We start from the raw sequence: 10,923 nt of genomic DNA, 5'->3' as shown, positions 1-10,923 counted from the left end.
AAGGAAGTTGGAGGGGAAAACAACTGTCTTTTAGCAAAGGTAGTACAGGACAATAGAAAGGAAAACACAAGACCAATACCATTACAAGCTGTGCACAGTCTGAGAATGAGCTTGAAGTTTTATACTTTTGCTGTCTTTCCATTTTGTCATTCAGCAACAATGAAACAAAGATTTTTTGTATTGTCTTGGTGTTATAATGTTCTGCATTTTTGAATCCTTTCATGTTCTCAGCTAGCCCATCTCTATTTTTTAAATCAGGTTTGTACATGTTTCCGTATTGAGTTCCATATACCATAATATCAACAGTTATTCTGGTTTTTGTTAGTACCAAAATGTTTTGCCAGCAGATACTAATTTTTCAAATACAGCTGTAGTTCATACCATTCTTTTCATATTTTCTTCTAATCTGTTTACTGATACTATTTCATCGGTGTGTGTTTTTCTTGTTCTAATTTATGTTTCCAACTTCTCAATTTGACAATATTCAGATTACTTCCCATTGTTAGCTACTTAGTGTTTGGCACTGATTGACTTCCATGTGGTTTTGGTTTCCTAGTCTTCTGCTTATTTAATGTTCACCACAGTACCTTCCAAGCCTGACATCTGCAGTTTTACTCTTAACAAGCTTATTTATTTCAAAACCTGTTTTAAAGCAGGAAGCTAATTAATAGTTATATCTTGCTCTAAATAAAGTGGTTTTTTTCTGTAAGCTCCACTTCCAAGCCCTTCATTTGTGCTTTGCCATTCTCTAATGAATACTCACAACATTTGGCTGTTGTTGCATTTGCTTGTGTCAGCATCTGGTGGGATAGTTACTGCTTTGCTGTGTACCTGTTTTCCTCATTCATGATCATTACTGGTTGCCTGCTTTGTGTTATTTGGTTGCTCTAATCTGGTATTCATAACTTCACAAATTGGTTGCATGATAGCAGAAACCAGAAAGTACTAAGGGTAAAATTCTAAAGATCATCAATAATAGTTGGAAATTGTGGGAAAGGGAATTAAGGGACAATTGGAGAGGTTTTAACTCCATTAAATCCTTAAGCATAAAAGAAAAGGACTTTTATTAGATGTTTAATCTCAGGTCTCCTTACATGAGGTTCAAATGTATAGATATATGCTTCTAGAACTTTTCTTTTGGCAAATCTATGCTTTCCTTATGTACCTGTGTTCCACTTTAGCAGGTAGCAGATGGAGAATGAGGATGGATATTGTTTCCAGAAACTTGGTATGCACAAAGGGAAGAAAGGAGTTTGTGAACAGTACGGGTTCCGAGTCTCATTAACTGTTGTCAGCTATAGCACTTGATAGCATGAGAGATGTAATTCAGATGCTTCTGGTGAAACTTCAGCAGTGTAGGTGGGCTTACTACTACTTCTAAGTTGTTTTTCATTATTTTATTACTATTTTATTATTTTTGTCTGTGATAAAAATCAACAGTTATGTAAATTGTTTGTTTTGAAAACAGTAAGTTATGTAGCTTTTGATTGCATTTTTAATTTCTGTAGCGATTTGTGTAAATTTTGCTTACTCACCTCTGTACTGTGTTACTCATACAGCATTCCTCCTGTATGAATAGTGAATTTCTGTGAGTACTGCTGGAGCCAGGGGGAAAGCATGGGAAAGGAAGGGCTTTACAGAAGCCATTTTTCAGCAGTAACTAAGAGATGTGTTTCCTGTCTACACCACAAGTTGCTAAGTTCTCAAATGAAAGTCTTGAGGAGAATTGTTCTTTATAACACAGGAAAGGAACTGCTAGTTTTTAAAGATATCAGATACAGCTCAGCCTTCTTAGTTTCAGGCTGTCTTAATGAAATTTTTGGGATAATGAGTCTTTAGAAGAGATTGCCATATAAATATTAAAAGAAGTTCCATACAGCTAAAAGAAAAGTAATTGCTGTGACTAATTGAGTAAAATCTTTAAAACTATGGTCTTAACACTGCACTGTGTGGTCATTGAGTGAGGCTGGTGCTGCACCCTGCCAAACAAGTGGAGTTAAACAAGGCTGTGCTGCACTGCTGAGCAATGACACAATGTGCCAGGCTGAGGCACAAGGCTGTGCTGTGTACACAGGAGAAGTGAAGGCAGAAGCTGGCATTTCTCATGGTGCATGCTTGGAGAGATCAGGAAAGGGAACTTCTACAGGTATTTCTCATGTCTGTGTTCAAAAATAGCTCTTAAGAGTTTTTACTGCTCATGTACTTTTTCAAGTCAAATCTCTGTTGCTTCTACTACTAATTGCCCAATCTGCCAACATAAGATTGTACTTTAGCATTTCATGATCTATGTCATTGATTCAAAACACAGCATAAAGGAAGTTTCTGTTTCAGTGCTTTCACAATGTGGTTTGCAGGCTTCCGGACAGGCCTGGCTGTCTCAGGAGTCTTGTGCAATGGTAAACAAGCTTGGATTTGTCATGTTTTACTCCATTAGCCAAAGAAATGCTCCTATATTTTGAGCTTTATTCTTGGGATCTTGGGTATTATTTTATGAATCGTACAAATACATGATATCATATAAATTCATATAAATTACTACTAGTTATGAATATGAGATTCTTAATTGTGAGCTTGAGATTGTGATATTATTTCCTGTTGATGTTTGCTGCAGGAATACAGTTAAGTATGTTAAACACTTTCTCTTACAAAGTCCAGAGGTTAGATTTTGATCTGATCTCATCTGATGCCTGTGTAAATCTCAAATTATTTGCACTGATAAAGTTGATATTTGCAGTGAATAAGAACAGAATTTGAAAACTGCACAAGGAAGAAATTAAAGAGCTGCATTACTAAAACCAAATGTCCTGTCAGCTTAGCATCCTTCATCTTTTGCAGAATTCATAGGTATTCATAGCATTCTTCCTTCATTACAAAACAACACAAACACAGGTTTAAACATGATTTATTGAAAATCTCAGTTTTGCATAATTATTCAACATCTGCAAGTCTTAAAACATTTAATTTGGAAGAAAAAGTCCAGTAAGAAAAAAAAAGTAATTTATATTCTCCTTTGTAAATTTTACACAGTCAAAAGCAATCTACTCTTCAAAATCCAAGTACAATGTTACTTAACTGCAAGTTAGAATGCCAAATCCTTCAGCCATCATAAACATATTCCATCTGCCAAAGTCAATGAACCTTTCCAGTTATTCCCTCTTTCATTTTCTATAGTGGACCTTGAATGAAGAGCAAATACAGTCAGAGCTCTTGGTTGCAGAACAGTAATTTCTTCCAGATGAACTCTGCTGCCAATTGTTGCATTTTCCTTCTCCCAGAGCTGGCTGTTTGTAACAGGAGACACTGAGCTGCAGCCAGCAGCAGGTTCAGCTGGGACACCACACAGCTTTGCCACTGATGTGGAGCTACAGAAAGGCACAGCAGAGCAGCTGGGGAACCCAATCCCTTAAGGTGCCCTTGGCAAACTTGGCAGAGCTTATCTATTGGAGTTCTGAGCTGAAATCCTGACTCTGGTAGCTTGGAGAGCAGAGGTAGATGTCTTAGTCACAGCTTCCCAGAGCTGCTTCAGCATTTTGCAGATGGTTTGGAGCATCACATATGGTGATGCAAGCATAGATAACAACATGGTATAGTGCTACTGGGAGAGGGACAGGGAAGTGGCAGGAAAACATTATTTGCTACTTTAGCTGAAAGAATTATTTTTTCCTAGATATTGTTCTTATCACAGAAATAAGCTTTCTACTTCTGGGCAGTTTAGAATAGAAAGCATCATATGGAAGTAAGATACACAAAACCTTAAAGGGGTACAGTCTTATTTTGGACACAGTTTTGCAGAAAGATGAAGTAGCTCAACAGCCTTTGGAGCCCTCTATAACAAGTTCTGTAATACTAATAATAATTATTTTGCTTATAAAAACTATTTAGAAATATTATTGCTAGGTCCTCTTCTCTGAAGTTGAAGCTGAAGTGCTGTTTCTATGTTCTGTAGCCCTTGCTAGCATCTGTTTCATTTGAACAATGTATTTCTTCAGTGCACCTACTGACCCTGTTTTTATTCATAAAACACTTTTTAATCACAGAAAGTCTCAAAGTTGCAACTCTGCCATTCATACAGATGACCCCACAACAGGCACAATACTACTACATATACTGTTTTTAAAATACTTTTTAAAAATGTGTTTTTAATAAAGTTTTTAAAAAACTCATGATAAAATGCAGTTAACACATTTATACAAGAAATTCCAATGACTTGGCACATTGTAAAAATTACTAACTTGAAACTACTTAAAGTGAATTCTCATGCACCAGGGGTTTTGGCAAAAAGTCTATACTCTCACTACACTGTTAAAAGCCACTTACCTAGATATTATAAATTTCTGATTTGGTATTAGCTTTGTCTTAGTGACAGTGATACTACATATTCAGTTGATCATAAAACTTGTGGCCTGTACTTACTGCTCCTGTGATTTGTGTCTTATTCAGATGAACAGCTAGGTACAGAAACATGGGTTATATGAAGAATGTACTTACACAGCTGAAAGACTTGGGAGGGTGAGCAAAAAGGGAAAGTTTAGGTGAACAGCTTTGGTTTTATATGTCTATGTAAGCCACCTGACTAATATTAGTCAGAGTTGTAATAAAGTGGAAAAGAAGGGATTTTGAGACTACAATAATCAATGTTTGTTTTGACATACCATGAACAACCCCTGCCTTTATTAAAAGGAAAAAACCATGAGAAATTAATTTTTAAATAATTATCAATTATTCCATGAGGTTACAGTAACTAAGAATTTGCAAGTCATACTTCAAAGTGTGCCTGTATTTGTTTGTATACCATGTAGTCACTTGTCTCATGTAACAGCCACAAAGGAAAACAGGATTTTGCAACTACAGGACAGAAGGATTTTTGAACAGGAATTGTATCTATTTTCTTCAACTGCTTTTCAAAACTGCCTCAATTTCACATTGATGGTGCTTTTTTTAAAGTGCTGATATTAGTCCTCTGTTATAAAAAGAGATCTCATGTTCTTACATAGTTAGCCCAGTGTTTCTCCATGATGCCAAAGAACAAAAACTAAGGATTTAAAAAAAACATATAACTTTGAAGAAAAATGACAGTAACTACCAATCCTGTAAACTTAGGCACATGTAAATTCACTCAGTATTTAACAGCAACTCAACCAATGTCTAAGTTACTACTTAAACTTTTATGTGAAAATGAAGATAATGACAGTTATATTACTTTGCATATGCACCAAGTGTGCTATGCATAAAATAGGAATTAACAATCATTAACAAATCCTACAAGTACAAAAAATAATTAGTAGCATTTGGAAAAATGGGAAAGCTTGGGAAGAGGCATGATGTTCATGTTTAAAAAAAACCCAACCAACCACCACAAAAAACAACAGCAAACCCCCAAACACAAACAAGACCAGCACTATCACATCCAAAAAGCCCAATATGAATTAAAAACCTGATTTTTACTTACTCTCTTCAAAGGAATTGGAAAGGTCTTTTTAGTCTTTACTGTAGTTTATTGCTCCCTTCTCCCCCATAGCTGTTATATTGTTATGATCATAATATGAACATTAATGAATATTAAGTTCTACTTTTCCTCTTATCTTCAAAGAGACTTTTCAACATGTAAACCTGAACAGCTGATACCACCACCATTACTCCCAAGTTGACCATGGACCAGAAATTCACTCTGTCAAAGTTGCTTTCTTGTATGTTTCGGTCACGAGCCTCAAATGCTCTGAGCAGGGTCTGAATCTGGACACTTTTGCTTAATCTGGCTTTGACACTGTTGATGGATTCCTGGTAAGTGACAAAAGAGTGTTTTTAGGAAAAACCCCACCTGAATTAAGTGTATATCTTGCAGCAAATACAAAATTATTAACATCATGTTATCATCTGTAATTCAATGTCTGGACAAGTGAAGAGTTAATTTCATTTGAAAATATACACATCATCACAGTTTTCATTAATTTGTCTAACCTGTTTATTGTGTATTGGCTAAAAAGAATTACTGTAGCATTAGTGTTCTGTAGTAATTTTCCTTTTTCTCTTTTATAGGTAGGGAGGTAAGAGAGAAATCAAACTTATTTGGACTAATAAAAAGTAGTGAATCTGCAGAACTAGTCTCAAAACAAATTATGAAGTGGCAAGCAAATGCAGAGTTTTTTCTGCTGCATAATAAAATTAAGGAGTTTTTAAATGGAAACTACCATCAGGGCTATATCTGTATCAAAAGAAAACTACAATAATATTACTTTCCTGTCTGCTTCTGGTGTTTCCACTGTAGTGGCTATAAACTGCTGCTTCGGCCTTGATACAAAAGCAGAATTTTGACAATAAATCTTGAACAGGACAACTGGAGGTCCTAGAAAGGACATAAAGTGTGACCCTGGAACTAGAGGAAGTACATGAACACTCCAGAGATGACAACAGCAGCTCTCAAGATTCACACTTTATTCTGCACTTAGTAAGTAAACATCTGGTCCTATGATCTGCTGGAGTTTCATCCATCATGTAACAGATACTGATAAAAGCTGATCTCATGCAGTGCTGAATGATGTTCTTGATATAATTATGGATCCTGAAGTAACTTTTAGTGAGAAGAGTAACATTTGCAGTAAGAGGAGGCTAATAATTTTCAAAAATCCCCAAAACCATAAGGCTAAAGCCTGCAGTAACATTTTCTCTGTTTCATATTTAACAAAAATATTTCAAAATAGCTATTCTGGGGAGCCAAATAATGTTATGATGATAAAGTTCACTGTTACACAACAAGGAAAATGACCACCACACAAGAGCTTTAAACTTAAAGACATAATTCCCTATTTTTGCCAGAAAATGTGTTCTCATTAAGGAATTAAACTACTAAGTGCTTATGTTAGTCCTCATAGAGCTTGCAGGGAAAATAATACCTTGCTAAGTAAACAATGGGATTAAATACTAATCTTAATTTTACAAAAATTACCTACTTTGTAAGATTTTCAAGGCTCTCAAATATAGGTTCTGCATTTCTTTTTCTTTTGGAAGAGATACCAGTATGTAAAGGAGTATCTACCAAATCCATTCAAGTATTTTCTGTGATTAGTGTGAGTAGGATTTTTTCATAACTTCACATAGAAATTTTCCTCTTTTCTAAGTGTCTTAACTGCTACTTTTAAAGATCTGGTCAGATTTTCAGATTCTGTATTTGGTTTTATTATTATTTAAAAGTGCATCATACACCTATAAAATATTTTAAACATTGGTTTGTTATTTAAAAACCCGCATTGTGTTTATGGCAATAAATGCAAAGATGTGATGGAGAGGCTAGCACAGTACTTTACCTTTAAACATTGATAAAAATGATGCAGTAATTCCAACTACACCATTGGGACTAAATAATACTTTAATGCTCCAAGTATTCATTTCATTGCTGCTAGGGAAGAAAGCAAGCTGAATTGGAAAGCAAGTGACTGAGAGCTAGGCAGTTTTTTCTTGCCGATGAAGGGCCTATTCTGAAAAAATCTTCAAGTTTCTGTGTGTAAACAAAAGATCCATGGTGCTAGACTTCCTGTATTAGTAAAAGCAATATATGGACCTGGAATACATTCCAGGAGGACACAACAGACCAAGGCAGAATGGCCACATGACTTTGAGTTTTTTTCCAAATGCTCTTACATTGAATAGAAAGAAAGATCAAATACTAACCAGAATATCTTCCAACTTCATGTCTAGGAGATCTGTGCCTGTAACATACTTCTTCCAATCCTCCTCATCTTGGCCATCTTCTCCCATATTGTCCAGGATCAATTCAAAGAAAATTACCTTTTCAGAAATGGTACTGAATGTGTTGTCAAAGCAGAACATGTAATCCCCATCTTCTGTTTCCACACTGTGTATATAGGCAAAACATGATTAACTACATTTTCTGTGCTGGTTCTCAAAAAGTCAGGTTTTGTAAGCATACCCTTCCCTTCAAGACTGACAAATGTGCACTTAGAAATAACCAAATCTTCTTTTTGTATAAAAATAAGAACTCTAAAGACACTTTACAGATTACACAGTCACAGGAAAACAATCCTACTGACTCCAAAGGCTCAAAATTATCACGACAGCAAGTTGCTTTCATTTATTTGTGGGGATTTTGAATCTTTGCTAATCATTACAAAAAAATACACAATAAGTGGAATTCTTATACTGTGTACTAAAATTACAGCAAATATTACATACTTTGAAAAAAGGACTGGAAAACTTGGGGACTTTCTAGCTTCTTATTTGTATGACTCACATGATCTTTTGGTATTAGGTATGGAGACCTTTTTGAACTCCATAATAATGATTTTTATCCACTGAACATGAACAACTATCACTAAAATAAAAATACCCTTCACTACATAGTACAATTCATGTAAAAAGCGTTCAGTGTTTATAAAAAGAAAATTGGTATTCTCAAACTGTTCTATTAGAAAGTCTTTTGTAATACCAAGGAATAAAAAGTACTCAACCTTCATTTTAGTTATATTTGCTAAAGCAGAAAAGTTCTTTGTGTAACACTTCTGAGTTTGAAGATTTTAAACTTACGTATGAACTCCATCTGATTTTCTTTCATCAAAAACTAGAGTTTCACCTTTTGGGGAGAGCAGATGAAAATCAACATCTAATCCTGCTCCATCTAGAACCTGTGAAACAAACAAAAATAACCAACCTCCGACCAGTTGAATTCCTGTTTGCATTGCTGACAGCAACATTTATAGGGAAGGTAAATGTTTGTAGGTAAGGGAACGGACAAATAAAATAATCTGAAAGGTTAATCTGTCTGGATGAGCTGACACCAAATTAACTGGAAACAGATGGAAAACCAGCTCAACCTAAAAGCATTTTAGCAATTTCAGAATCTTAAACTAAATGTAATCTAAACCTGCCAGGCTGGGTTTATATTGAATCGTTCCCTAATTACTTTTAAGAATGCATGGAGTTTTATCAACAGGCAGGGTTAGACAACCTGTAAAAATACCAACAAGAGATGGCTAAATCTGGCATTTCTGTGGCTGCTGTCACTGATTGCTTGTATTAGCATAGTGTTTACATTATGTCTTTGGAGAATTACCTGCATCCTATGTTAAATACTCTTATGCTTTAGCCACGAATATAATTAAATACAAAATAAATCTATTTGCAGTAAAATACAGAGCTCCTTTTCTATACATTCAAATAGAAAACCAAATCATTACTGTTAACAGTAGTGCTAAGAAATTTATGCCTGAGTAGAAATAAGGTAAGTATATGTTATACACACTAGTCCTTTCTAAAATAAGGTCTTTATTTAGCTTATGAGCAAACTAAAATCCTACTCTGTGCAAAATAAACTTCTGTTGGGCTTAGACGGGACTCTAAACAAAACCTGAACACCTCTCTTTCATTCTTGTTCAGTTCTGCATGTGACAGTATTAGAAATTAGAAAAAAACAGGAGTTTCAGCTTTGTCGTTAATTTGGGAAACAGAAGGGAAAAATAGATAGAGGGGGAAGAAAGATCCTGGCCTATTTCTAGGCACCATAATAGGGTAGGAGAATATTCAGTGCAGCTTCCCTCCCTGTAGCTATTTTACTGGGAAAAAAGTCATTGTTGTAAGGGGGGGAAACGTCTGAGATCGAGATCTAGCCCAGACATCTCTGGGAAACTCCACTCAAGGGCAGCAAAATCTTAACGATAGTTTGTTAAACTGGGCTGTTTCTGTAAAACGTTCACCGTTGAGATGAAAAGTGTTACATATCTGCACAAAGATAGGAAAGTACGGGCTCTGTGCATCAGCACAAGTGCCTTACGCTTTAGGGCTACAACACGAGGTCACAACTTTCTACATTCGGCCCTTTTAAAGGATGGCGCCTTGAGCTCCTCTAAAGTAGAAACAAAAAATTCCCTCCAAACCACCAAAAGAACGTATTAGAACAACTGAAAAGGCAAGTAAGTTAATTTTTAACTCCCTAAGGCCGAACTTCTAACAGTGTACAATTCCAGCGTGGCTTTGCGGGCTGGGCTGCCCGGGGCAGACTGGGGAGCCCCGCAGCCGCTGCTCGGGGCAGGCACCGCGTCCCTGGGCAGGCACTGCCCGTCAGGGCCGGGGCCGAAGGAGGGCAGGACCGAGCTGCGGGCAGCAGGGCCGCCGCACAGGGGCACCGGCAGAGGCAGCGCCGCCGTCACGGCGGGGTGCGGGACCCCGGCTCCCCTCGGGACACGCCGCGGGGAAACGCCCCCTCCCGCCCTGCCCGACCTGGTACTCGAGCTCCAGCGAGGCCTCCTTGCGCATGGGCTGGTAGAAGCACTCCTTGCGGCCGGCGGGCAGCGTGAAGGTGAAGTCGCTGTCCAGGGAGGGGCTGAACTCGGCGGCGCCGGGCGGCGGCAGCAGCAGCGCGAGGCACCCGAGCGGCACCAGCAGCAGCGGCCGCGGCCCCATCGCGGCAGCGCCTGCAGCGCGCAGCCCCCGCGCGCACGCACCGAGGGGCGGGGCGGGCCCGCCATGGCCCCGCCCCTCCGCCCCACCGCACCAATCGCCGCCCCGGCAGCGCCGCGCCCCGCCCGCCCACAGTGCACCGCGGCGGCGCGCGCCGCTCCCGCCCCCAGCGCGCCGGCGGCGGGGCCGCGCCTGCGCCGTGAGGGCCCCGCGGAGTTCGAGCGCGGCGGGAGCGGCGCCGGGCGTTGCTGTGGCGGGGACGGAGCGGCTGCGATACCGGCATCAAAACCGGCACCGGCACCGGCCCGCTCGGAGCTCAGGGACGGCCGCCTGCGCCCCGTGCCCCTGCGGCGCTCCCCGCCCTGGCTCTGGTGCTGCCCGCCCGCCCGGGGCCGGTTCGCTTTCACCTCTCGTTGCGCTGGTCACGGGCAGTGAGGCGAGTTTAGCGCGTTCGCGGGTGCGCCGTTCGCTGCTCGGGCTCCCCGGCAGGTGCACCGGACTGCTGGAGCTCTGCGA

At 39.2% G+C, this 10,923-nt stretch overlaps 1 protein-coding gene across 1 annotated transcript; it reads right to left on the bottom strand.

Annotated features, from left to right (window-relative positions):
• Window positions 1-2,886: 2,886 nt before the first annotated feature.
• Window positions 2,887-10,410, bottom strand: TMED5 (transmembrane p24 trafficking protein 5). The gene is made up of 4 exons (XM_063165702.1): window positions 10,228-10,410; window positions 8,539-8,636; window positions 7,666-7,849; window positions 2,887-5,778 (listed from the first exon to the last, which is right to left on the bottom strand). The coding sequence occupies exons 1-4, from the start codon at window positions 10,408-10,410 to the stop codon at window positions 5,560-5,562; spliced, it is 684 nt and encodes a 227-aa protein (XP_063021772.1). The 3' UTR covers window positions 2,887-5,559.
• Window positions 10,411-10,923: the final 513 nt, after the last annotated feature.

Source organism: Melospiza melodia, chromosome 11, assembly GCF_035770615.1.
Source record: "Melospiza melodia melodia isolate bMelMel2 chromosome 11, bMelMel2.pri, whole genome shotgun sequence".
NCBI lineage: Eukaryota > Metazoa > Chordata > Aves > Passeriformes > Passerellidae > Melospiza > Melospiza melodia.
The sequence above is the reverse complement of the archived record's forward strand: the minus strand, read 5'-3'. Positions and strand labels throughout refer to the sequence as shown.